At 36.5% G+C, this 26,850-nt stretch overlaps 1 protein-coding gene across 16 annotated transcripts in view; it reads left to right on the plus strand.

The window, feature by feature from the left end:
- The window catches only part of DST (dystonin), a 385,237-nt gene that overhangs the window by 290,611 nt on the left and 67,776 nt on the right, over nt 1–26,850 (plus strand). For 15 of the 16 annotated variants that reach the window (XM_010387943.2, XM_030928393.1, XM_010387944.2 and 12 more), the window contains 8 exons: nt 122–1,593; nt 17,034–17,195; nt 18,685–18,855; nt 21,462–21,628; nt 23,806–23,965; nt 24,166–24,492; nt 25,016–25,100; nt 26,207–26,448. In XM_010387943.2, coding sequence (XP_010386245.2) covers nt 122–1,593; nt 17,034–17,195; nt 18,685–18,855; nt 21,462–21,628; nt 23,806–23,965; nt 24,166–24,492; nt 25,016–25,100; nt 26,207–26,448 — 2,786 coding nt within the window. Of the gene's footprint in view, nt 1–121; nt 1,594–17,033; nt 17,196–18,684; nt 18,856–21,461; nt 21,629–23,805; nt 23,966–24,165; nt 24,493–25,015; nt 25,101–26,206; nt 26,449–26,850 lie in introns of those variants that run through there. The other variant, XM_030928390.1, reaches the window with a different exon arrangement.

Raw genomic sequence — 26,850 nt, forward strand, 5'->3', positions numbered from 1 at the left:
CAATGCTAAAAGCCCTTGCTTTTCTACAATTCTATATATTCAGAGATTTTTATTTTGGCTTTTCATAGATTAAATTAACATTTTGATGTAAAATAAACATATCTTGTAATTTTATTTCTAGAGAGTCATGTCCAGCACCTTCAGTCAGCCTGTGCAAGCTCTCATCAATTTCAGCAAATGTCTAGAGATTTTCAGGCTTGGCTAGATACAAAGAAAGAAGAGCAAAACAAGTCTCATCCAATATCCGCCAAACTCAATGTCTTGGAGTCATTAATTAAAGATCATAAAGACTTTAGTAAAACTTTGACTGCTCAGTCTCATATTTATGAAAAAACTATTGCAGAAGGTGAAAATCTGTTATTAAAAACCCAAGGGTCTGAGAAGGCAGCCTTACAGTTACAGCTTAATACAATTAAAACCAATTGGGATACATTTAAAAAGGAGGTGAAAGAAAGAGAAAACAAGTTAAAAGATTCATTGGAAAAAGCCCTTAAGTATAAAGAGCAAGTAGAGACTCTCTGGCCATGGATAGACAAATGCCAAAACAACCTGGAGGAAATAAAATTTTGCTTGGATCCTGCTGAAGGAGAGAATTCTATTGCCAAGTTAAAGTCTCTGCAGAAGGAAATGGACCAACACTTTGGTATGGTAGAATTACTGAACAACACAGCCAATAGCTTGCTCAGTGTCTGTGAGATAGATAAAGAAGTTGTTACAGATGAGAATAAGTCACTGATCCAGAAGGTGGACATGGTCACTGAACAACTTCACAGTAAGAAATTCTCTCTAGAGAACATGGCTCAGAAGTTTAAAGAATTTCAAGAAGTTTCCAAAGAATCTAAAAGGCAGCTTCACTGTGCAAAGGAGCAGCTAGATATCCATGATTCCCTGGGACCCCAGGCTTACAGTAACAAATACCTGACCATGTTGCAGACTCAGCAGAAATCACTTCAGGCCTTGAAGCATCAGGTAGATTTGGCTAAAAGACTTGCACAGGACCTTGTGGTAGAGGCCTCAGACTCAAAGGGAACCTCTGATGTTTTATTACAAGTGGAAACCATAGCTCAAGAGCATAGTGCACTAAGTCAGCAGGTTGATGAAAAGTGTTCTTTCTTAGAAACCAAGCTTCAGGGCATTGGGCATTTCCAGAATACCATTCGAGAAATGTTTTCTCAGTTTGCAGAGTTTGATGATGAACTGGATAGCATGGCTCCAGTGGGGAGAGATGCAGAAACATTGCAAAAGCAAAAGGAAACTATTAAAGCCTTTCTAAAGAAACTAGGAGCCCTCATAGCAAGCAACGACAATGCCAATAAAACCTGCAAGATGATGTTAGCCACAGAAGAAACCTCTCCTGACCTTATTGGAATCAAAAGGGACTTGGAGGCCTTAAGCAAACAATGCAACAAGTTACTGGACCGAGCCCAAGCCAGAGAAGAGCAGGTTGAAGGGACAATTAAGCGTCTTGAAGCATTTTACAGCAAATTGAAAGAATTCTCTACTCTGCTCCAGAAAGCCGAAGAACATGAAGAGTCACAAGGTCCTGTTGGTATGGAAACGGAGACAATTAATCAGCAGCTTGAGGTATTCAAGGTAGGAAACTGTCACTTTTTACGAAGTGTTTTTATTGTAAATGAAGTTTCTAATTTGTATAGAAAGGAGATTGCCTATTTCGTAGAACCTTCTAATAATGATTGTCATACAATATTTGAGCTGGAATGAGCATATATGGAAGTAACACCCAGACAAGTGGGGCAGTTGCAAGGCTACTGGTGATATGGGACTTTGTGGAATAAGGCCTGAGATAAAATCAGATCAAAGGGTGCTTGGCAAAGTCCCAGGCAAGCTAGAAACTTGACATCATAGGGTCCATTTCTGAAGTCATTCACAATTGCCATCCGTGGTGACTGGGGCTGTGGTTTGAACTCTACTGCAGATGTTTATCTCCCAGCATTTTCTTCAATGGTGAATTACCATCTTTTCTGCCCTTTCTTTTTATAACTGTCTTCTCATCCTTCTTAATTTAATTTCTTCCACAGACATTTTTCTTCTAAAAGCTCATATTTTTAAAGGCAATATGGAGTTCTATGTTGTAATCTGTTTCATTAAACAAAGATCTTAGGCTCATGCCCCAGAGGATTAGAGGTGAATTTTTTTTATTGCATGATATAAGCTCCTCAGTGCCAAGAAATAACTGCCACTCATCAGTGATCAGTGACACTTAATGAATGAAACATTTAATAAAAATGGTGGGCCAGTTTCCATGACTTTGGATTTGGCCTTATTTATGATAGTGAGAACAGAAGTCACATCTGTATAGGGGAAAGATAGGTTCATCCCTGGAAACAAAGGGTCCTAAATAGCAAGCGATTTTCTATATGGGATGATATAAACCTTTAAGGTTTCACAGCTCCTGTTATATTTATGAGATGTGTTTTACTGGCAAAGATATATTGCACCATTAGTGTATAAAGAATAAACTAAGACCAAATAACAGTTTATAAAACCATAAATTATTTTCTTTGAGAAATGAATATGAATCAAATGGACTTCCAAATTCTATGCAGTTATATTTGACATACTCTTTCATTTGCTTGTCTTTGATAACATTATTTAGATGACTGAATCTTGAAAAATACCTTCTTTTTATTTGTATTGTTATTACTATTATGATTATTTGCAGTTTATTAAACACCTTTGAAGCCTAGTTCCTTCAGGGCTCACAAGTCTGTGATTCTGTATTTAGTTCTTGATTCTTGAAGGTGAAAGAAACATTCTTATTGTTGACTTGACCTCCTTCATTGATCTGTCAAAATTTTATATTTCTGATTTGCAAAATAAGATTTCATATGAGAGAATCCTCTATTAGAAAAGCATAGTTCTGTGGCAATTGCTTCATCAAAGACTGGGAGAGATCTTGGGAGCAACTCTTCCTTTGTCAGTAAGTTTGGAATTCTCTGTAGAACCCTGTCAGCACCTTAAAGATTAAATGACAGTAATCAAGCAGTGTTTATACTAATGAAATTTAACCACATTAAGTGGTTAAATTGTGAAACATGATTTCTTTCGGTTTCCTGTGCATTTGTTTAGAAAAAAAAGACCTTCATTTCTCTTTGCTGCTTCTAACTACTTGTAAGACAGTGAACAAAAGTAATAGTACTGGTGCTGCTACTTGTGGGTGCCTCCCCTTTGGTCTTCCCAAGTACAGTGAAAAATGTGGCTCTTCATGTGGAGAATTGAAAGTAAGAAAAAGCAAGAGATAGGAGGAGCTTTCTCACCATTGCACTGAAAGTGTTTTGCAAACTGAAAACCCCAAACATTACCATTAATAGCTACAATGATTGTCTTGATTGTGAAGAAATATAGAGTGATAATTTCTCCTAAAATAAACCATTTAGCATGCTGTGTTTGTTTGCTTTCAGATTATTTGGAAAGAGTTGATTGATTTTATTGAAATTCAGCAATAAAGAACATCATGGCATACTTTCAGTATCTTGAAACCCAGTGACTTAAAAAAAAAAAATTTCAAGTAGACAAATACTCTGCATTTAGTATATTCCAGTGCCATAGGTTAAAAAGGACAAGAATATGATTATGGTAGCTCACACAACCACTAATTCCATTTATCTGTATATGTGTGTGTGTATTCTTTAAAAATAGTAATTACAATAATCAATAAATTAATTTATTATGGGCTTACTATGTGTCAAGCCCTACTTTAATTTGTCTTTAATCCTGTTAACAGTCATGAGAGGTAGATGCTGTTACTATTCTCCATCTTATTATAAAGAAGCCTAGGCCCAAGGAGGCTAAGTGACGTGTCCAAGGTCACACAGATGGTGTCAGAACCTGATTCTTTTGATGAAAATGATGCAATGTTTTGTGTAAACTTTATTTGTCACCCATGTTTCACATCTAGTATTTTCTCTGGGGAATTTTCTTATCATCTTTGCTGTAGCCTAATTTAGACAGCCTGAATAGCCAGCCATTGTTCATTTTAATCCAAAATACCAAGAACACCCACTTAAGGAACATGTTCTATAAAACTAGCTGCTATGAGAAATGTGAGATAAACATGTAAAACAGTCTTAGAAACTGATGTTATGTAGGTGCTGTGATATGATAAGGGTGATGATGATAATGATGATGTTGATGGTAGTGGTTCCAGTGATCACCACTACTGCTGATACTGAGATGGAGCCAAACATTTCATTGTTTTAGTGATTCTTTCTTGGTTAAAGTAGTAAATTGACTTGTTTACAGTTCAGTACTTAATTTAGTTTCGGTTGGGCCTTAGACTTTTGTTAAACATTAGTTTTAACATAATTTTTAGAAAGTTTTTAAAATTTTTTAAATGGAATGATTTGTATTGAGTGAAAGCTAGTTATAATTCCTAAAAGTAAAACAGAAAAGAAGTGAAGGACTGAGTCTGTCCTCCTTATTGACTTTGAAATACAATCTAGTTTGACATTAATCTATCTGGTAGCTTTAGTTTAACCTAACGTCACAGATAAAATCCTATAATAGTTTTTCTTAATGCAAAATAAACTGCCTTCTGAGCAGAACTGAGAATAAAAGCTATTACCCAGTCACTCAGCAGGGGGTGCCTCATATTCACTGGGCCCATAATAGAGGATTTAAAGCAGGTTTGATAGACTTCCCCGATTCTGTTTTTCTTTCTATAATTTAAGAAATAGCTGTTAATAGTTACTTGAGGTTTTCTTATAAAGACAAGGACAACATTCATTCATTCATGTTAAAGATACCAACCCAAACATAATACTTAAAGCAAATGCTATTCTAAACCAAATGTCCCAACTCACTCAGTGAAAACTATTCTGAGATTTTGAAAATAGATTGGTGTTATCTTTTATGTTAGTTAGCTTGACGTTTTAAAACTATTTTGATTATATATAAGGGCTGTTGTTCATAAGATTTCTACTTCTAAATACTAGTCATTGGACTAACATGTCTGAAGGTTGAGGTGTTTTCTATACTGTTGGTAAGTTAGAGTACCATTTTCCACTGACACTTCTCTATGACAGTTAAAGTCTATGCACACTGTTATAAATTGCTGGAATGAATAGCAGAGCGATTCTGTTTGTCTCCAGGCAAGAAGAAAGAAACCCCTTTGGTGTTCCCTCTATCCCTACCTCCTATCTGAAGACTCCTAGCTCAAGATTATCTTCAAATCTAAACCACATTATTAAGTAACAATATTTCCACATTATTATTTATCAAAGACATATGTAACTGACTGTATACAAGGAATGCATCCCAGTAATTCCTATTATGTGATGAACAGCCAATCAGGTCTTCTGATCATTATGAAGTAACCATTATCACCATATTGAATGATTTAATTTCAATGAAAGTCAAAAAAACTTGATGCTTTAATGAGTCCTAGCTAAATCTGTACACTTCCCACCTCTATCTGGGCCAAGCTTGTCCAACCCATGGCCCACTGCCCACCTGTGGCCCAGGATGGCTTTGAATGTGGCCCAACATAAATTCATAAACTTTCTTAAATAACATTATGAGATTTTTTTTTTTTTTTTTGCCATTTTTTAAGGTTATCAGCTGTCATTACTGTTAGTGTATTTTATGGGTGGCCTAAGACAACTCTTCTTCTTCCAGTGTGGCCCAGAGAAGCCAAAAGATTGGATACCCCAATCTAGACCATTGTGAAAAATGCCTTACCTCAGAACCTGCTTACAGTTTATTTCTGGCCACTCTGTTGCTGTCCCAATTGTAATTCATTTTGTCCCCACAAATGAATACATCTCCAGTAGAAGTCGCTCTGAATACATCTTTTTATTTTCAAATGGACATAGAATTACATGGAGCAGAGGATTTTTAAGTGAAGTTGAAACCAGAGACAGAGCAGAACCCATGCCTAATTATACTGTAATAAATTTTGTTTGGTCCAGGTGAAGGCATTGTTTAACCCAGGCATCATTATTTTAATATTCGGGAAACTAAAATGACAAGTAGCCTGGGGCTAAGGAAGACAGGCAGTTTGAGCACAAATTCTTATTATGGTGTTTATCAAGTGATTCAAAAATAACCTCTGATGTCACCATATTGAAAATCAAACTGTCCAAAAAATGCTTTAATAGTACTTTTAAAGTGTTCATATTGTTATATAGAGGTCACTGACAAATTATTCTCCATTTTTATTAAGAATGGGGAAATTAGATAAAGGTTTTGCAGAAGAGGTTTTTGTTAGGGAAAATTCCTTAATAGATTGGATTTTTGTTAATGAAGCTACATTAGCAAAGGGGTTGCCTGTTACCTTCCTCTGGTATTTTTAATGGTGAAAATATTTGTACTATAGACACTGTAACTTGATGCATGACTTTTATAGGAAGGTCACATTATTTAATAAACATACAGCAAAGTGGCATTTAACAGTTTTAGGAAGAAAATACTGCATATGCTGGTCAAGAGAGAAGCCCTACTGAGGCAGAGACCACACCTAGCTATGAAGAGGTGGAGCTGATCTGCTGTGTAGTATTATTAACACCTCATATTCTTATTCACACAAATTAGGCATGACAGGTGGATGCCTTCTTTTTCACATAATACAAGGAATATACCATACTTCTCAGAAAGGACTGTCAAAAGGGAACTTTGCAACATGGGTTCTCTTTTCAGTTTTGCCTGCTAATACTACGACCCTTTATGTCACAGAGCTCCTCTTAACTTTTATTCCTTCATTTAAGATTGAGGAATTAAAGTTGGTTGTTCTGAAGGCAGTTCCAGCCAGAGATTTTATAATGTCGGATTTTTTGGTATTTGTTATTTTGTTTTGCTTTTACCTTGATAAACCTGTATCACCATTTTAGAGTGATCCAACAAAAGAGCCAAACTGTGGGATCTACTGTCATTATTATAGGCCCTCCTTTGATAAAAGGAGACCTTTGTAATGTATTTTATTAATATGGAAAGTTGCCTAAAGGTGTGTGCGAGAGAGAGAGAGAAGAATTTGCCTTGTTATGAAATTATACACTGGTTTCTTGAAAGGACCATTTGACTGGTAAATGTTTATCTAGGTCTCTAATCATTCATTAATAACTGGAGCTGCTCAAGAACTGGATACAACAAGAAAATGTCTGTGCTCACAGATCCTGTTCTCACATATCTCCAGTTATCTTCATTTCAAGCTTTGTTTCTTTTGTCAATATTTTAATATGAAAAGTATTTCCAGATTTTGTTTGTTTTTTGTTTCTCTGAAGAAAATTGAATAGGGCCATTAACATGTTAGTTGCTTCTGCTTGCTAGATAGCTTTTCTTTAAATGAACTTTTTGACTATATATATATATATAAATAAAATATGTGAAATATGTATATATTTCAATTAATAAGATTTATATATAGAATCATCTTCTGTTACATAGAATTTTTTTTCACTGTTACCAGAAAACCTCATTGAAGATATGGGAAAGGCATTGTCTTAGTATTGTCGTAACTTAAGGAAGAACGGCAAGTGCTCATTAAAGATATTAACTAAGGTTCACATCAAGATAAACTCCCGTCAAGATCAGTCCGTGAACTCTTGTTTTTAAATTGGTTTACTTTAGGGTCAGAACATTCTACTTTCCTCTAAATATAAACTATATTCCCAGGAAATAAGTAGTTATTGCATATTCATATGATGTATATCTTTGGAAACCTTTAGCCATTTATGTGAAGAAATTTAATAGTTTGAAAACTCAAAATATAGTATGCTTTCAGTTTTCATTAGCTAATGGCATATTTGTTTTAGAAAGAACAATTGTTGCTCTTAATGCCTGTTTTTTTGTACTTGCAGCACAAAACGCATATCCCTTGTTTGACTTCTAATCCTAATTTCAAGAGCTATCAGGCCAAGAGTTATTTCATGGATAATAGTGCATTTACTTACATAGATATTTGTCACTTACTGTGCATTGAACTTAATACCTCCAATCCTTCAACCCTAAAACCTCCATGTTTCGGCTGATAAAATTGCTCTTTTCTATGAGTAAATAATATATAAATAATAATAAATGTGAATGATAAAACTTTTCTATGATGTACATTGTTGCACTTAGTGGGAAGATTGTTCAGGGACTTTCCTTTTAAAAGATTTAATTAGGCCGGGCGCGGTGGCTCAAGCCTGTAATCCCAGCACTTTGGGAGGCCGAGACGGGTGGATCACGAGGTCAGGAGATCGAGACCATCCTGGCTAACACGGTGAAACCCCGTCTCTACTAAAAAAATACAAAAAATTAGCCGGGCGAGATGGCGGGCGCCTGTAGTCCCAGCTACTCGGGAGGCTGAGGCAGGAGAATGGCGTGAACCCGGGAGGCGGAGCTTGTAGTGAGCTGAGATCTGGCCACTGCACTCCAGCCTGGGTGACAGAGCGAGACTCCGTCTCAAAAAAAAAAAAAAAAAAAAAAAAGATTTAATTAAACTTTAGGGATATAAAATGAGAAAATGTTACTGTTTTGCTTGTAATTCAGTTAGTGGTATGTACTTTTCTGAAATCATCTGCTTTAGTAGATAGTTTAGCTGGATTATATCTAGTAGGCTACATAAAGTAAGTAAAGCTGCAGTTTGAAAACAGCATTATGATTTCTGTATTATGAAATAATAGTGTTTGCTATTTTTCAGGAAAGCTTTACTTACCTTATTATGTATTTCTCTCATTATGAAAATGTGAGGGGGCTGGGCACAGTGGCTCATGCCTGTAATCCCAGCACTTTGGGAGACCAAGGCAGGAGGACTGCTTGAGCCCAGCTGTTCAGGACAATCCTGGGCAACAGAGTGAGACCCCATCTCCACAAAAAATTTTTTTAAATTAGCCAGGTGTAGTGGTCCACACCTGTACCTGGGAGGCTGAGACAGGAGGATCACGTGAGCCCAAGGGGTCAAGGCTGCAGTGAACTATGATCACGCCACTGCATTTCAGCCTGGGCGACAGAGCAAGACCCTGTCTCAGAAAAAAAGAAAATGTGAGGGATCTAGATGTCATGATTAATATTTAACATGGTTTAATATACCTTGATTTTATTAACATTAGAGACTATCACATTTATAGTAGCTGTCTAAACCAAATTTTTGGGGAAAAATAGACCAGTCCGGTTCTGCTCTGTATATCAGCTCTTACATGTCATCCAGGTAAGACTTTGGAATGTGATTTCAAGTAACAAAGATATATGTAAATTATTGTCACAAATTTTAATCAATATAAAAATCAGTTCAATAAAAAAGGAATTTAGTTGTTAAATAAATGGTATATACTTGAACATAATTAACTAGGGAATATTTTCCCATAGCACTGTTTACTTCCAAACTGTGTCATGGCCATTTTCTCATTCACATTCCCACTCTAGTGTAAGTGGTGTAAGGACAGTGGTGGCTATGTCTTCACAACATCATTTTTCCAGTGCTTACCATGTTGTTTGGCAGACAGTGAGCACTATGTTTTTGAATCATTTAATTTATGAATGAATTATCTGTGCAGTTTCAAAATGTACTACCCACCTCAAATGTGAGGTTATGTGTTACTCCTCTCAGCTTTTCGTAAGCCTAGAATAATATTGTGCTTGATGATTCAGAGTTAGAGTCTAAGGTGGACTGAATTAGAGCCATTCTTTATTATAAAAAGTTCTGTAAGGATCTTAGAGTGTTTAGAGAAAGGCACTCATACAGATTTCAAAGAAACTTTATTACTCATATTGCCATGAATAAGTAGTTTTCTAGGCTTACATATCAAGAGAGCTGCAGTTGGGAGTAAGACTCTTGGTCTCTACTATTTCCCAGCCTAGTGTCCAATCCACTGTTCGAGCCTGGTAACTATGAGACCATTTTTCTTTCTCTTATCAGTGCCTTATTACAGCCTGTGTGCTTGAACACCACAGAATCAGGTGCTTGTTGAAATATTTCACGTCTTGAACATGAAAAATTGCCACTGATATTGTGATGTTGATGGATATTTTTAATTCTCTCTTTTTCTTTATAGATAGTCATATATATAGTCAATGATGGCCACATACTGAGTTGCATCTAATAATCTAATAGTTGTTGAATGGATGAGTTACTGATAGAGTTTTCATTATGAAAAGGTTTTTTTTTTTTTTTAAAGATTAAACTCAGGTTTATAGAATGAATATTGAGATAATGTTTTCTCATTAAAGGCACAAAAATTTCCTCCACATCTTTTCTGTAAAATTAACAAAGAAAGTAGAAAGTCTTTACTAGAACTGCCTTCTTCATTTGGAGTGAGCACAGTTTTGTTCATGTTCAAATGATTATTTTGTGAGACTGAAGAAAGACCACTTCATTTGTACCTCTGATACTCTGACGATGTTTCTTATTTTGTAAAATAGAGAATGTTTAGATTTTATTTAAATAAAACTATTAATTTTCCTACAAAGACTAAGAGTTGGCTTGCTGAATTTATTTTCAAACAGTATTTTTAAAAGGGTGTTCAGTAGATAAAAATCTGTGGAGGTGATTAAAATAAATATCTGGAGTCAGTGAGTACCACTCTTGGGCCTTATGTTAACCTCAAGAGTACTGTATGGTAATTAGTAACTACTAATATTCATGTCAGCAGTGCTGAGAGCCCCTCACTGGTAGGAATACTTTACTCTGGAGAACAGTTAGATTTGAACTTGGGCTTCAAAAAGGAATGGCAAAACACTCTCAACTTCAAAGTGATCTGCGCTTTGCATCGCAGATGCTGCTGAAGCATCAGATTCTTCAGTGTAAAAGTGTGGTTTCAACTGAAGGACAGGGACCTATGTAGCCCCCCTTTTCCCATTTAGCATTCAAATGAGTGCGGTCTCCGGACTTTCACAAAATAATTTCTTTGCGGATCTCCCGGTGCCAGGTTCTGCCTCCGCAAGTACTAGGGATCCCTTCCCATTTTGAAGTAGTCGGCCGGGTTTCCGCGGTCTTTGAACCCGAGCTGCCCCTCTCCCCAGTCGCCAGACTCGGCCTGCTTTGCGCTGATGTCACCACAAGCTGTTGCATTGCAGCCTCTCGGCTTCGAGGTACCTCCCACTGAAACCGCTCGCCGACTCCCGGGAAGAAGCGAAGAGTCAGAGGAAAGATGACTGCGAAGTTAAGTCACAAGGAGGGCGTAGCACCGAAGTGGTAGAGAGCTGCGGCTCCGGAACGCCCGGCAGGCCCAGGGACGCAGCAGATGGTGTCTGAAGAGAGAGGGCGTTGCTGCAAGAGCCCTGGCTGGAGAGGATGCCTGCCCGGCACCGTGCTGCCCTGAAGAGCCGCGGACAGCGCCGGAGCTCCCTTGCGGAGTTCTCTTTCTCCTGCCTCCACCGCCGCCGTCTCTCTCTAGCCCCAGCTGAAATGAAGGCCACACTGTGGCCACAGAAGTTGGTTCAGTTTCAAAAGCTAGTGTAGTCCCTGGGTTTTCTGCTGAATGTGAATTACGCTGCCTGTGCCTTAGAGGAAGCCGCGGAGCTCTTCGTTGCTGCAATTGCCTCAGGTGGAATAAGCCTTCCTAAGGAGGACCAGATAAGAATCTTTGGAAATGGCTTTTTTTTTTTTTTTTTTTTTTTGAAGCTTAATAGTACACCATACTTTCTGTTTACTTTAAACGGTTGCTGGATTGTACTGCCCTGGGTGTCTAAATGTCTGGTGTTTTTTTTCTACCTTTGAGTAGTTCTGAATAGCATTGAAGAAGCTTAAAACAGGAAGAAAACCTGCCTTTTCAATCAAGTTTATTTATAGCTACTCCCCCCTCAAAAAAAAAAAAAAAAAGTAAAAGAAAAATGTAACTTTCTCATAACGTTAGACTTATTTTTCTCTGAAGATTTGTTCTTTGCCTTGATGTGAACAATACCAGGTCCCTGTGTTTGTCTTTTAAATTTCTGGAGCATGGTTTATTTACTAGAATGGTGGAGTTCTGCAAGCCATCTTTAAGTGGATTACAGTTAACCAGAGCTCTGCCGAAATTAACATTCAGCCTGTTAAAATGCTTGCTCATTTGGAAATTTTAATCTGGAAATATCAGACTAAAAAGGGAAATGGACTGACAATGGAATGTTCTGAGTGTTTGAGCCACTGTTAAGTGTGTGTTTGTTTATTTTCTGTGTTTTGGAGTGTGTGAACGGGAACTTTGGGAGCTGGGAAAGGTGGACAAAGGAGATTTTTTTGTTCTCTGTTATTGATGCACTTTATTGTTTAGAATCATCCTAAAGTCAACCAGGTAAAAGGATAATTGCATTTTTACTGACGCACTGCTGATGACCTTAAACACCTCATATATTATGACATATATTATTTGAGCATGTGTCTTTATGCTGAAGACACTTCATAGCTCTGTTCAGAAGTATACTTTCTTGAAAGATGCTTTATCTTATTTCTTATTGTCTGTGTCAAGAGCTGCAATATTTGTTTTAACTATCTGCAAAATGGGGAAGCCACTCAGCAGACCAGACTGTTTACGTCAGAATCCCCCATGTGTAGGGAAGGGTGAAGAAGAGGAGGACCTAAATATCGAAGACTGTTATGTCCCACAGCGGTCAATCTATGATACTGTTAGACTAAATGAACAGATAGACTCTGGTTCAAAAGGTAGTCTATCTTCCAGGCATTTTACAGATCGAACTTTACCCTACAGTCACAGAACACTGGATGTTAGTTCTTTATGCTCTAATGGTGCCCTTACTTCTTCCAGTGTATTTGAGCTGAGAGGTCGGGAAGCTAACAAACTAGATGAAAAGATGATCTTTGATGCACTCAAACTAAATAGTGATATCATTCGAACCACAGGATTACCTAAAGCCAAATCTCATGCAGAAAAGAAAGAGCATAGACGGTCGTGGCGAATGTTTGTCCCGACCAATTTTATGGATTATGCAAACAAAAGTGAAAGCTCTTTTGTTGAACCTACTGATATGTCAGATGCTGTTACCAAGGCCAGCAAGTGCAGATGGGGTACTAATTCTCTCACTTCGGAGGAGGATGACTCTGGTTTATGTAGCCCTCCAGCAGAGAGGGAAGAAAAACAGGGCATTTTAACTGGAGACCAGTCACAAATTAGAAGTTTGTCTTCTGCTGAAGATATTCATGTAACAGACCAGTACAGACCATTTTTTTCTGTTAATTCCATTAGCGAACAGAAAATCCCACTGCTTTCATGTCAAAGTGCCCACCCTGATGAAAATTTCAAAATGATTTTACATGATGTTTCTCTACTAGAGGAAGCAAAACATGTAAATGGTCAAAGGGAAATCCACGATGAAAATTGTTGCCTGCGGAATAATTTGAAAGAGAGCCCTGTGAAGTGCGACCCATTAATTATGCCAAGAAATAGAGAAAATGAACATATTTTTAACCTTGCAGAAGAGCACAAAACATATGGACCAGGAGAATCCCAGATCACAGCACAAAGTAGGGAACTCTTGAAGGATTCCCCTCAAGATTTAGATCTCTCTCACACAGATCTAGGGGAGAGTGATGTAGATTGTGGTAGCATCAACGTAGTAGAAAATGTGACACTTTTGACACAATATGATTCAGGAGAATGTAATATTGCATCTAAAGAGGAAGTGGAGGCTCCTCTTTCTGCCCAGGAGAGTGAAATGCTATATAAGAAGTACTCCCTGAAATTCATACCAGCAAGAAAGAAAGCAGCACCCAGAAAAACAGGGACCCAGGCAGGAATACTGGACACTGTCTGCAATGGCTTTCAGTTGGTTCAGGTAATTCATGGAAATATGAAACTCTGCAGTGTCAAAAGTTTGTGGTTCCGCTAAAAGTTTGTGGTTCTGTTTCAGAGTGGTCACTGGTGTTTCTAATAATAATCAAATCCACACTGTTGTTTTGGGGGTTTGACTAGCACCCTGCAAGATGCCACATATTGATAAATTGATCATTATAACAAATTAATAGGGACTGTTTTGGAGAAGAATTGTTATTCCCAGCTGTTCAGGGTCCTGTTATTGATTGTGCAGAAGGTGACCATTCCCCTTCATTTAGAAGGCCTCCACTGTGAATATGTTAATGTTAGGCTTTTATACAAATTGTGGTAAAGACACTGCCATTTAAGGACCATTATATTGGATTTATTAAGTTTGAACCGGCTTAGTCATGAAGGTACAAACAGTATCATATTGTTATGGTCTGCAAAGTACTCTATCCACATTAAGGACCTTTTTTAATACGTTGAAAAATTTCTCTCAGGAGCTCTGCATATGAGAGTAGAGTTAGTATGCTGTACTTTGCAGGCATTATAACTCCCAGCTTTTTGTGAGTGGTGAATGAGGTAAGAAAGTAAAGGGTGCAGGCTTGTAATAAGTAGAGGTTGTTTGTCAAGCCTGTAATTTTTTTCTTCCCACTCAGATTGAAGTTCAGCTATTTTGGTACTTTTACTAAACTCTTCTGGTAAACTTTGCCTCAGAGGTTATTTTATTTTATTTTAAACTTCTCTTCATGCTTGTGTGCTATCGGTTAGATTAGGGGGAAAGTCTCGCTTCATAAGTATTTTGTTAACATTGACAGATAAGGAACTTAGACAATATCAAAACAGTTCCTCTTCTCAGTCTGTGAAATAATTGTTCTTGTTAGTTATGCCCTTTTCTTAGGCGTGCAGTAGATGGCATGCTAATTTAAAAGCTTAGCAAATTAACTTTTTACTAGTAAAGGATATTTCAGTTTATTTGTGGAAAACAATTTAAATCTTAGGGGAGTATATACTCCTTAGTAATTATCTTTTTAAATTCTTTGTATATTTTTGGTGGCACTTTAGAAAATTATCAGATTTACCTAGATCTGCTCTGATATATACCCCTGAAATTAATTTAAAACCAAGATCAGAGGTTAAGACAATTTAATAGAACATTATTATTACCCTTTTGTCCTGAAAACTATATAAGAGGGAAAATAAAACGTTTCCTTGAATCTTTATTTACAAGTTCCTGGAATTTAAAAGGTAGCAGTTTTTGTACACCCCCACCCCCCCCCATCCCCACTAAGTAGTAAAACATATCCAAAGCTATTAGTCCTAGAAGTTATAACTTAGAAAGTGGTATGGAAATGAAATTGAATTATAATGCCAAATTCTATCTTTAACACTTTGTTGCCAAGTTTCTGTTTACATATTTGATAAATTTTACCTTTTTGCAAAATTATGGAGACTTTCTAAGTTTTTCCTCAGTGATTTGGGTGAATCTTATAATTTATTTGATTATGTGTAATTGATTTTTAAATATTTATTATTGTTATATGTAAACTGCCAGTATGGAAATTGTCTATATGTATATTCTGTGGAAAAGGCAGTTTGAGTTTTTAGCTATGAGGAGATTTTAGAGAAAATGATCATTAATTTGTTTGCTGTTCTCTAATTTACTCATATATACAGTAACACAGGAGTATCCTGTATGCTAGGCCTTAGACCAGAGTCTGGAGGATTTGTCTCCTGCAGCCTCTATATCTTTCAAAGTTATTTTTCATACTCTGTAATTTTTTTCTTAAGTGCTATTTTAATATGTGCCTTTATTCTGTTTCCATGTATTATGATTAACTGTCCAATCATTGGTATACTTATATAGTGCCCTTCAGGATAATGACTCAGAATCTCAAACTATGTTTTACCTTAATATCTATGTGAAACTTTCCTTCCTTAGTTCCAATAATTTATTTTCCTCATGGCATCCTCCAAGCCCTATATTAAAAACATATTATCTATGAAAGAGTTGGCTCACACCTGTAATCCCAGCACTTTGCAAGGCTGAGGTAAGGAGGTTGCTTGAGCCCAGGAGTTTGAAACCAGCCTGGACCACATAATGGGACCCTGTCTCTACCAAAAAAAAAATTCTTTTAATTAGCTGGGCATGGTGACATGCACCTGTGGTCCCAGCTACTGGGGAGGCTAAGGTAGGAGGATGGCTTGAGCCTGGGAGACAGAGGTTGTAGTAAGCTGTGATTGTGCCACTGCCTTCCAGCATGGGTGACAGAGTGAGGCCCTGTCTCAAAAAAATAATAATAATATTGATGTATCTACTCCCAGTATTATCTGCTAAGGGGTTGATGTCATCCACCTAAGATAGAAATATAAATTTCTATACTGATATTAATTTGGCAAATAAATATTGGGTACATATTACATGGTAGGTACCTTGGTAGGCCCAGGTCATAGAACTACTGTAAGGAAAACAGAAATTTCTGCTTTCATGGCACTTGTATTTTAATCTAGCACATTAAATCCTTTGCCAGTCAGAGGCAACTGGGGAACCATAAGTTGGATGGGATAGACAATAAGAGAGAGATTGCTGGGAAATGACTGTCAGTGCAGGTATGGGTGACAGTGACCACAGAGTATCCAGAGTTGCTGTGCTAGTGAGGTGTGTGATCAGATCCATGGGGTGAGGTCATTGCATTTCTTAAGAGTCCATTGGCAATTTCATAGACATTGAGGAGGCTATTTGTGTAGGGATCCATACTATTGCAGCATATGCCTATGTATTTTTCATTTTCCTATCTCTATATTTTGGCCCTCCTGCCAAGCCATGTTTTGGCCACTTGGCTCACCTCATCCTGTCCCTGATTTTCCATTTCCAATGTGTGTCTCAAGCTTCAGTTGCCAGCTAGCAACAGCCATTCTTAGGAGAGCCTATTAGGATTGCCTTGCCCATGAAGGCTCATTTTTTACTTATTTTATGTTTTTGCTCTTTAGCATTTTCTGTAAATCTTTTTCTACAGTTAAACTGGGAAAATAGAAACATTCTCATCCTATGATAAGTAATAAAAAGAGGAGACATGTACTGTCTTCTTGGTTTTATAAGTAACTTGATTAAGTGTACTCAGAACATCATTCTTTAGTATTCTCAAATGCTTTTGATGTGCTATTAATTTATATTTAGTTTCTTTCTGTTCTTCAGAAGGTGACTATGATCTATGGCTAGACAATAAAAATTACCTTTACCTCTGTAATAATTGATAGTTTCCACAACCTGATGCCTAAAGAAATGCTTATTATATATTTGGTGGTTGATAAGTAATATAACTCATATAATTATGACTCTTTTAACTGCAGGTATTCCAGAAAGAAGAGATTGAACCCTTGCAAGGTAAACAGCAAGATGTAAACTGGTTAGGTCAAGGCCTTATTCAGAGTGCTGCCAAAAGCACTAGCACTCAGGGCTTGGAGCATGACCTGGATGATGTCAATGCACGGTGGAAGACTCTCAATAAGAAGGTAATTTTCTCACCCCCTTCATTGCTATTTTTGCTGATGATTATTCATGAGCATTTGTTATGACCATGAATCATATTTATGGTAACCAAACTTTTCTAAATATGTCTATTGTCTTATATTACTGTAAACTGGGTAGCTCAAACTCAGATGCCTACTGGAGCTAGGTAGGGAATCTAAATGAAAGGAAGCAAACTGGGTAAGACAGAGCCTCTCCCTGCTGTTATCTTGCCTTTAATCAAGACATGGTCACAGTTAGAACAGTGCAGGTATGATGGGCACATGCATCTGTAAGGGTACCAGTCACTGCTTAGTTCCAGAAGATCATTGACATGTAGGGACGTAGGCCCACTGTTGCCAGATATTCTATTTACTTTCAAAATAACCTGGAAATCTCACTTTCTATGTGACACCTTCCTATTTTCAAATATCAGCAACTAATTTCACACTGTGCAAACAAAGCTTTATCTTTATGTCATTCCTGGACTAAGTCCTGCCACCCTCACTATAGACCATCAACCCCCAATTACTTGTAAGATGTAGATCCAACCTTTTTCTAAATTCCCATGAGAGAAACCACTAGAAATAATGCTCTGATATCTTAGGGAAATAACGCTGACCATACGACGGCAGGCAGCTCTTATGCGACATAAATTATCAGAAAATTATTATGGGATGGCAGTGCATATCTGGTTGTGGCAGTGGTGGTTATTCTTGTTGTTTTCTTTCCATTGAAATCTTAAGCAGGTGCCAGGTCTTGAAACTACATTATTCATTCTTTAAAGTCTGATACATATTGTAGTGCACCTTAAACACAGTTGGAATGCTGTGTCAGGTGTAAATATAATCCATAGCACTTACAATATCTTGCCAGCTACTTTATTCAGTCCAAAAGGAAAATATCTGTGAGACAAGCAATAAGATATCTCTATGTAGGACACAGAGACTCCATTTACTAGAAGACAAAGGGCCTGGTTGGTTGAAAAAAGACTCCAGAGCTTGGAGCTAGCAGAACTTAATTGGATACTTTTGTTATTCTTGTCTAGCAAAATACAATTCTGATTCTCTCTGCTATAATAGTTCCATTTATTCTTAGTCTTTTAAAAATCGTTATCTCTGATATTTATCAGAAGGAAATAAAATGCGATATTGATAAAAATGACTAATGTGTTGTTTCTTACGATAACTCTAAAATATTTGAATCATTCATTGCTAATCATAAACGTATTAGACAATTCAAAAATCTCCAAGATTGAGTGCTCTCCGTTGACTATTTGTGATGGTGACCTTATTTTCACACCTACTTGCTTAGAGTTTGTCTCCTTTTCACTTGTATCCTGCCCACTGTCGATGCTTTGAGTAAATTTTAAGTGAAAAGGAAAAGAAAATTTGCGAACACATGGGAAAATAAGCATGTAAAGTAGTGATCTGTGCTCAGATTGCATTATTTTGTGAAACAAATAAATAAGTGGAAACAATTGGCACTTTGCAGGTGGCTCAGCGAGCAGCCCAGCTGCAGGAGGCCTTGCTGCACTGTGGGAGATTCCAGGATGCCCTGGAGTCCCTGCTTAGCTGGATGGTGGACACTGAGGAGCTTGTGGCCAATCAGAAGCCTCCGTCGGCCGAGTTCAAAGTGGTAAAGGCCCAGATACAAGAACAAAAGGTAAGTTAGTCATGCTTTTGTGTTGTATTTCATATTGAATCTTAATAACAAGAGAAAAAATACTCCTTGTGACCTTTTAATTAATGGGATAACCTAGTTAACCCGTTATTGCTGCTGTAGACATTATTTTGTTAGTCATTCAACAAATATTTATTGAACATCTACCATGGGCCAGGCCTTGTTCCAGATGCTGGGAATATATCCCTGAATAAAAAAGATGAAAATTTCTCATTGAGTTTGAAACCAAGTGGGAAGGGTGTGGCAGGATTGAGAGATAATAAGTAAAGTAAATAAATGCATGGTGATAAGTTAGCAAGTGATGAATAAAGCAGAGATGGGGGAGAGGCATCAGGAAGTAATAGAGCAAAGATGAGGGACCCAAAGTGCTTGAATGGAGGAAGGGTGTGTGTGTAATTTTAAATAAGGTCATCAAGGAAGGCCTCACTGACAAGATGGCATTTGTATGGAAATATCATTGTTCCCTTACATATTAGGTTGATCCCTATGAAATTGTCTTTTTATATATTAAATATTGAAAGTTTCTTTTGGTTCAACCTATTACTAAAGAGACAAATATTTGATTCATATATGCTGAGGAATGTGCCATTGTGTCTTTTGACACTACTAAAATGGGGCCAATTTGGGAAAATAGGGTCTTCAGAGGGATGATATGTACCTGAGAGTGACCACACTGATAGTTTCTGTGCCCCTGATGGCAATGGTCAGGTATGAAGCATTTAGTACTACTTTGAGTAGTAATCAGCCAGCCATGACTTGAAATGACATGTGGGAAGGATCCTAGAGCATGGCATCCTGGTAAGGTTGCTCCCCTCTGGAACTTTAGAAAGAAGTGGGTGGATTATGTTAATTACTTTAATTTAAAACTTAAAGACATTTTTACAAATTTTACATTTTAAAAAAATTTATTAAAAAGATACATTTTAAATTTCTCTTTCTGTGCCTGGCTTATTTCATTTGGCATGGCCAATAATAATGTGCTGTATATTTCAAAGTTGCTAAAAGAATAGATTTTAAAGGTCCTCACCACAAAAAAATGATGAGTAGGTGAGGTGATGGATATGTCAATCAGATTGATTTAATCATTCCACAGTGTATACATATATCAGAGCATCGAATTGCACCCCATAAATTCAATTATTATTCATCAATTAAAAATGGAAAAAACAAAAATTCCACATTTACCCTCAATTTCTTTTTTGTATTTAAGACTTACTGTTTACTTTAATTTCTACATTTAATACTGTCTCCCTAAAAGTTTTTGAAAACTTCAGCATATTGGGAAACTATACCAATTAGAAATAGATTTAGAGGTAAGGATTAAGGAAACATAACTGGAAACACATTGCATTTGTGTGATTTTTGCATAATACAATGTCTACCATTCACAATTTAAAGTTAACTCCCAGAGTCATGATGCTTAGCCGACAAAACCTATTAATTGATTTTGCTTTTTTAATTGCTAGAAGCTTTGTTATTAAAATGTATCAAAGTAATTAGTTCTCCTTGCTGCCAGAGCACCTGTTGTACTTTGATTATATCATGACTTTAGTATATAAAAACCTGTGCCAACAGTTTGTATGTCTTACCCTTCTCTTTAAACAAGTTCCTCTTACCTTCTGCCTTGGTGGTCTTGATCTCAAAATACTCTGTTCGCTTTTTACTTCTGGGTAACTGTCAAATCTTTAATCCTTAATTATCAGTCAGGATCATTAAGGAAGCAGTGAAGCATACTGTTTTGTACACTTAGGCCTTCCTCATTGCTGGCAGCACAGTGCCTGTGCACAGCAGTTGCTCATGAGCTATTTGTTTGATTAGATTAGAGCAAGGTAAAAGGCTTCTTACAACAAACATTTCATTTCAGGTACTTTGAAATGTTTACTTAGAATCAAATTGAATTTTGTTTCTGGTGCTAAATCCTGAAATATTAGTCTTATTTAGCCAGCCTTGGAGATTTCTGACATCTTCTGCCCTCTCTTCCTGTTGGCAATGATGTGTAAAAGCTGTTTGAGTTTGCAGCCTCACACAGATTTTAGGAGCCAGTCCCACCTGGTAAAAGGAGCCAAGAGTCTCTCGTTTCATTTTACCCTTGTTAACTTGTGAACTTGGGCTGAGTCTTAACTTCCTTGTCTATAATGGATTGTTTAACTTGGGAAAGGGTTTTGAAAACAGTAATGATTTATAGGAACCTTTTGTATCTTGACAGGGCAGATAGTTGTTGAATGTTTAAGGCATTCTTATTTCATTACAAAAATGGAGATTTTGCACTTTTTTCATGATTCATTGGAGTTATCCTAAACGGCACTTTCTACCATATTATTCTATATTAAAAAATTAATAATGAGTTTAGTGGTCTTACCAATATTAGTTTTGTCTACTATGAGAAGCCCCTGCCACGGTGTCTGACCCAATAGTAATAAATCATTAGACAAATGAATTACCTTTAAAATCCCACTTTTCACATCCTTTCATATGTGCATACATACAAAATACATTTTTGTCATATTTCAGAGGTACTTAGAATACGTTTTACTTCATATTCATATAACTATTCCCTTGCTTTTTTATATTTAATGTTTTGTCTCAAGCTTCTTCAAAGATTGTTGGATGACCGCAAATCTACGGTGGAGGTAATCAAACGAGAAGGAGAAAAAATTGCTACAACAGCAGAGCCTGCAGATAAAGTGAAAATTTTGAAACAGCTCAGTCTCTTGGATAGTAGATGGGAGGCACTGCTTAATAAAGCTGAAACAAGGTAACTTACATACTTCCAGTTCTTTTGAAAGAGTAGCAGTGGCCTCTGTCTACAAAACTAACATTTTGTATTTTGGTAATACTTTTCTTCAAATCATGATTTTCCTGTGTTTATCATGTATGTGAACAGAGATAGCAAAGATTGTAGTGCCTCTTTCCTCATTCCTCTAATGGTAATGGCTTGTCACCTCTATGTTCCAACTTTTTAAGGAAAGCATTTCCCTTGGGGGTGGTTAATTCATTTGTTTATTACATAGTTACTTCCTGCTTACCATGCATCAGGCACAGAGTTAGGTCTTGTGTTATAGGGTACAGTCTAAGAGGGTTTATAGTCATTGAGAAGTAATGATAAATGTCATGTCTCAAAGTAGAAATACAGGTTGCTATAGGAGCATATGACAGGAATAACCTAGCCTAGGGGCAGGGAAATGACAGTTAAGCTAAGTTTTAGAGGGGAATGGGAGCTAAGAAACAAAGAAGGTAGAAGGGTGCTCTAACTTCATGAAGGCTAGGAACCCTAGAGCCTGGCTCCACTGGGTGTTTGTTCTCAACAATTTTATTCCAGAACCCCAACCCATATTTCAGTATCTGCATTGATGCCACATTGACTAACCATAGTAGTAGCTACATTGAAGAGTCGTCACCTAGGCTGGTTGGGTTGAAGATAGATAAAAATAGAGGAATCACTGACTTGAATGAGTATGTTACATAAATTCCCACCTTCTTTGGAACCAGAATAGTAAAGAGAAGGATTTGTCTAAACTTTAAATACACAGTATAACTAATTATAGCTTTAGGGCCATAGAATGAAGTGCTCCCAAAAAGGTGAAAAATCTCATGTTGTCTTTTGATATGTGTCATCAGATTAACCATTCTGTGTAGTGCCCTGGGAGCTGTGCCCTGGCTGCCATGGGAGATACTCTCAGTAATATTAAAATAATAAATGAGTGAATGTCTAGATCTCTGCTTTATTACCATAAATAGTCTTCTTTTCCTAAAACTTTCTTCACAGAGATATTAAATTGAGGGATATTGGTAATAGTTATGATTCATGCCCAGATTTATTGTGGACAGTTTAAATCATAGTAAGTGAAATCCCATCACAGAATAGTTATTTCCACTGATTTTAGATGATTTGATGTTTGAATTTAGTAAAAAAGGTCATAGATAGTGATAATCCAGAGGTAATTATGAATATAGTAATTTTATTCATTTTTTAGGATCAAATGTATCAACTGAAAGTTTTTTAAAATATGTGTGTATTTTGATGTTATAGAAATTATATTTAATAACTCGTGCCAATTTTCTATAATTCCCTTCTTCCTCATAGAAAGCTAATTTTTCAAAACATGTAATTCCCTGAAAATTAAACATGATAAGAAGTTGAGGCAACAGTATCTGTTGATCCCAGCAGAAATTATGTATACAGGATTTGATAGTGAATCAGGTACTCCATATACAGACCAGAACAATAGCTTGCCCTAGATAAATACTGAGGGCAGTGGAAACAGGTTTTAGCTTTAGTCCTCTGCAACTGAGGAAACGTGTTTCCAAAGGTATTTTAAAATGCCAGTAAAAGTCCAATGAATAGTCCTCCTCTGTTTGTGATATTTTAATCCGTAAAATATTAATATTGGTTTTGGGAAGTAAACCTAACACTGCGCTTTTATAAAATAGGGAATCACTATTAATTCCACTAAGCATTGGAGGAAGAAGCTATGTATGCTCTTTAAAATTTGAAACCCGTTTTGACCATTTGATTAAAAGCAATCTCAGTAACTGTTGCTCCAATTGAAATTAATATATAAAGCACTTAAAATGGGGCCTAGCACAGAATATGTGTTCAATAAATTTTACCTGTTGTCATTACTATTGCTACTGTTATTATTATAACATTGCTCTCATTATTATAACTAATTATTGGAAGTATTGTTACAAAAGATTACTTCAGACTTTCATGAGATTCACGAACTTGAGGATGATCTGTTGTTCAACTTTAGTTGTTTTTAACAGAAGAATTGTTTTAATATGTTCTTTAAATGTTAAGAGATTTAAATTTTAACCTAAGATAGTTTCTACAGAAAATGTTTAGAATAGATTGCAGGAGCATGACTGAAGATTTTTGTTGAATATTTCACACATTCTTCATCACTAAATGACCTTTTGGCACATTTGTAGGAATCGTCAGTTGGAAGGTATCTCGGTGGTAGCACAGCAATTTCATGAAACCTTAGAACCACTGAACGAGTGGCTTACAACCATAGAAAAGAGGCTGGTGAATTGTGAACCCATAGGAACCCAAGCATCTAAACTTGAGGAACAAATTTCACAGCACAAAGTAAGATATAAATCACACATTAGAGAGGTTCAGTTTTTATTGTGTGGTTTTGTGACATAAATTTGAGTTATGTACTATTGTTTTGTTTAATTGCAAACTAAATCCATTTCACATGTCGTGCTTTAGTTTTATTTATGTTTTCATTTTTATTTGTCCATTCTTTTTTTTTTTTCTTCTTTATTTTTTTAAACTTTGTTTAGGCCTTAGAAGATGACATCATCAATCACAATAAACATTTACACCAGGCTGTTAGCATTGGCCAGTCCTTAAAGGTTTTGAGCTCCAGGGAGGATAAAGATATGGTGCAGAGTAAATTAGACTTCTCTCAAGTGTGGTACATTGAGATTCAAGAGAAAAGTCACAGCAGGTCTGAGCTCCTCCAGCAGGCCTTATGTAATGCTAAGATTTTTGGGGAAGATGAAGTTGAACTGATGAACTGGCTGAATGAAGTGCATGACAAACTGAGCAAGCTCTCAGTCCAGGATTACAGCACTGAGGGGCTATGGAAGCAGCAGTCTGAACTTCGGGTATTTTAATTTATTTTATTTTATTTTATCTTATTTTTTCATTTCAATTGTCATTTCTTAGTCCTTATTTCTGTGTCATTTTATGTTTATGATGATTTTGATGAATCACTGTACTCAAAAAAGACTGTTTATACAGATTACTTTTAATGAAGTCATTTTAAAGAAAAGAGTGGCTCTATCCAATTAGCTGGATATTTCACTTTTCATTTTGCTATTTTATTGTTGTATACAAAGACGTATATTAACCAGTACTTCAGTACGTCCACAAAGCCCATTTTCATAGGGCCCTAGGTATTTTCTGAAAAGGCATATGCTGTGAATTATGGTAGACGAACATGGGACATGGGGCCTGGTGGTGAAAAGAAGAGGTTTAAACATGGGAACAATAAGAACATTTGAAAATGTGAGATATTGACTCAAATATGTCTCTGTGAAATCTAATTAAAGTTCTCTGAGATTAACTAATGTTAATGCTAACTTAAATGTTTTCCCCCCCACATAAAAATGGTACCTGTGTTTTTAGGTTCTGCAAGAGGACATCTTACTCAGGAAACAAAATGTAGATCAGGCTTTACTAAATGGTTTAGAACTACTTAAACAAACCACAGGTGAGATATCTTTCAAATCAAATCATCATGTGGTCAGCATTTGCTATTGTTTTCAAAATATTTTAGGGATGGGAGAAAACCAAAACACTTTATAGTTTTTGGTCCAGTCCAAGACTTTCATTCTGGAGAATACTTTGAAGACCAATCAAGGGGGTGGTTAGGATATGATCTCACTTTTTTCTCATGATCTCACTTGAGTTCTTGATGGAAGTTGTGTGTATTACTCATAACATAAAGCACTTTGGCACGGGAGCTCATCAGAGAAGCCCAGGACAGAGTCACATTACTTTTCCACTTGTGAAAGGCAGATGAACACGTAGGTTGTAGACAATTTCTTTTTAAGATAGATTGCATTGCAGTGACACACAGTATGGCTATGTGCAGAGCTATACACAGGCTGCATTTCTTCATGTCTGAATCACTGAGAAAACTGATACATAGTTTAGTATCTAGATGAGATTTTTAGGACAACTCAGGGAAACTAGTTTTAGTGATTCCTTTGGCCATAGGAATTTCACTATACCTATATCCAGTTCAGCAATATGTATATGTTGGGGGCAAGTACCATTTATTATGTATTGAAGAAATTAAATGTAGAATCAAGAGCCTTGAGCTAGACATCTGAAGCTCAGGACACAATTTTTCTGTGTGTCAAAAAAATGAGGTAGAGGCAAATAAAGATCTGTTGGAATAGTGCAGATGAGTAATGATGAGTAACTAAGAGCAGAGAGGCTAAGTATCTTGCCCAAAGTAACCAGCTTTTAAGCCATGCATGAAGTCAATATTTGAACTCAAGCAGTTTTTAACCCCTATTCTTTGAAAACAAAGTCTCATACAGATAGACACAAAAGTACTGCTTTTCACATAACTAAAGACACTTAGCCTTTTCCAGTTTCTACATTTGTATTTTCAGAGTGATTTAGATTTGCCTGAAGTCTTGGGAAAGATTAAAATTTAGAAAAGGGCTTCTCTTGAGTAGGGTTATCTTTAGAAAAATGTCTCCTTTTGTTCTCTAGAAAATTTCATCAGTGTTCCATAATATCTGAAGAAACCCTCCCCCCGCCTTTTTTTCTTTCATAAGAAATAACGTGACTTTGAAATTTTAGGTGATGAAGTTTTAATAATCCAAGATAAATTGGAAGCCATTAAAGCAAGGTACAAAGACATTACTAAATTGAGCACTGATGTAGCCAAGACTCTGGAACAGGCACTGCAGCTTGCAAGGCGGCTGCACTCCACACACGAAGAGCTGTGTACCTGGCTGGACAAAGTGGAGGTGGAATTACTTTCATATGAAACTCAGGTTCTGAAAGGAGAAGCAGCAAGTCAAGCACAAGTGAGACAAAAAGTAAGCTCTGATTTCTGCATTTTGGATTAGTCTTTTATCTTTTAGGGAGTCTTATTCACACAAAAATAAAATTATATTTGTCTTATGTCATTACATATGCTGAAGGATGCCTTGGTGGGTGGAGACCCAATAGAAATTGGCAGCAGATCAACTGTTTAAACTTTTAGGAGCCCAGATGAAAAGTTGAAATGAAAACAGTATATTATAATTGTTTCAAGAGTCTTATATCTGGGAGTATAGTTTATTACCCAAGGGAAGAATGATGAAAACAGAAAAAAAAGGAAAATGATCATTGTTTCGGAGATACACATAATTTGGTTGGAATACCAATATTTCTTTAAGATAACATGGGGTGGGTTTTCTAATTGTATCACAGAGGTAGTATACTGCATGGTAATCATT

This window comes from Rhinopithecus roxellana, chromosome 4 (assembly GCF_007565055.1).
Source record: "Rhinopithecus roxellana isolate Shanxi Qingling chromosome 4, ASM756505v1, whole genome shotgun sequence".
Lineage (NCBI taxonomy): Eukaryota > Metazoa > Chordata > Mammalia > Primates > Cercopithecidae > Rhinopithecus > Rhinopithecus roxellana.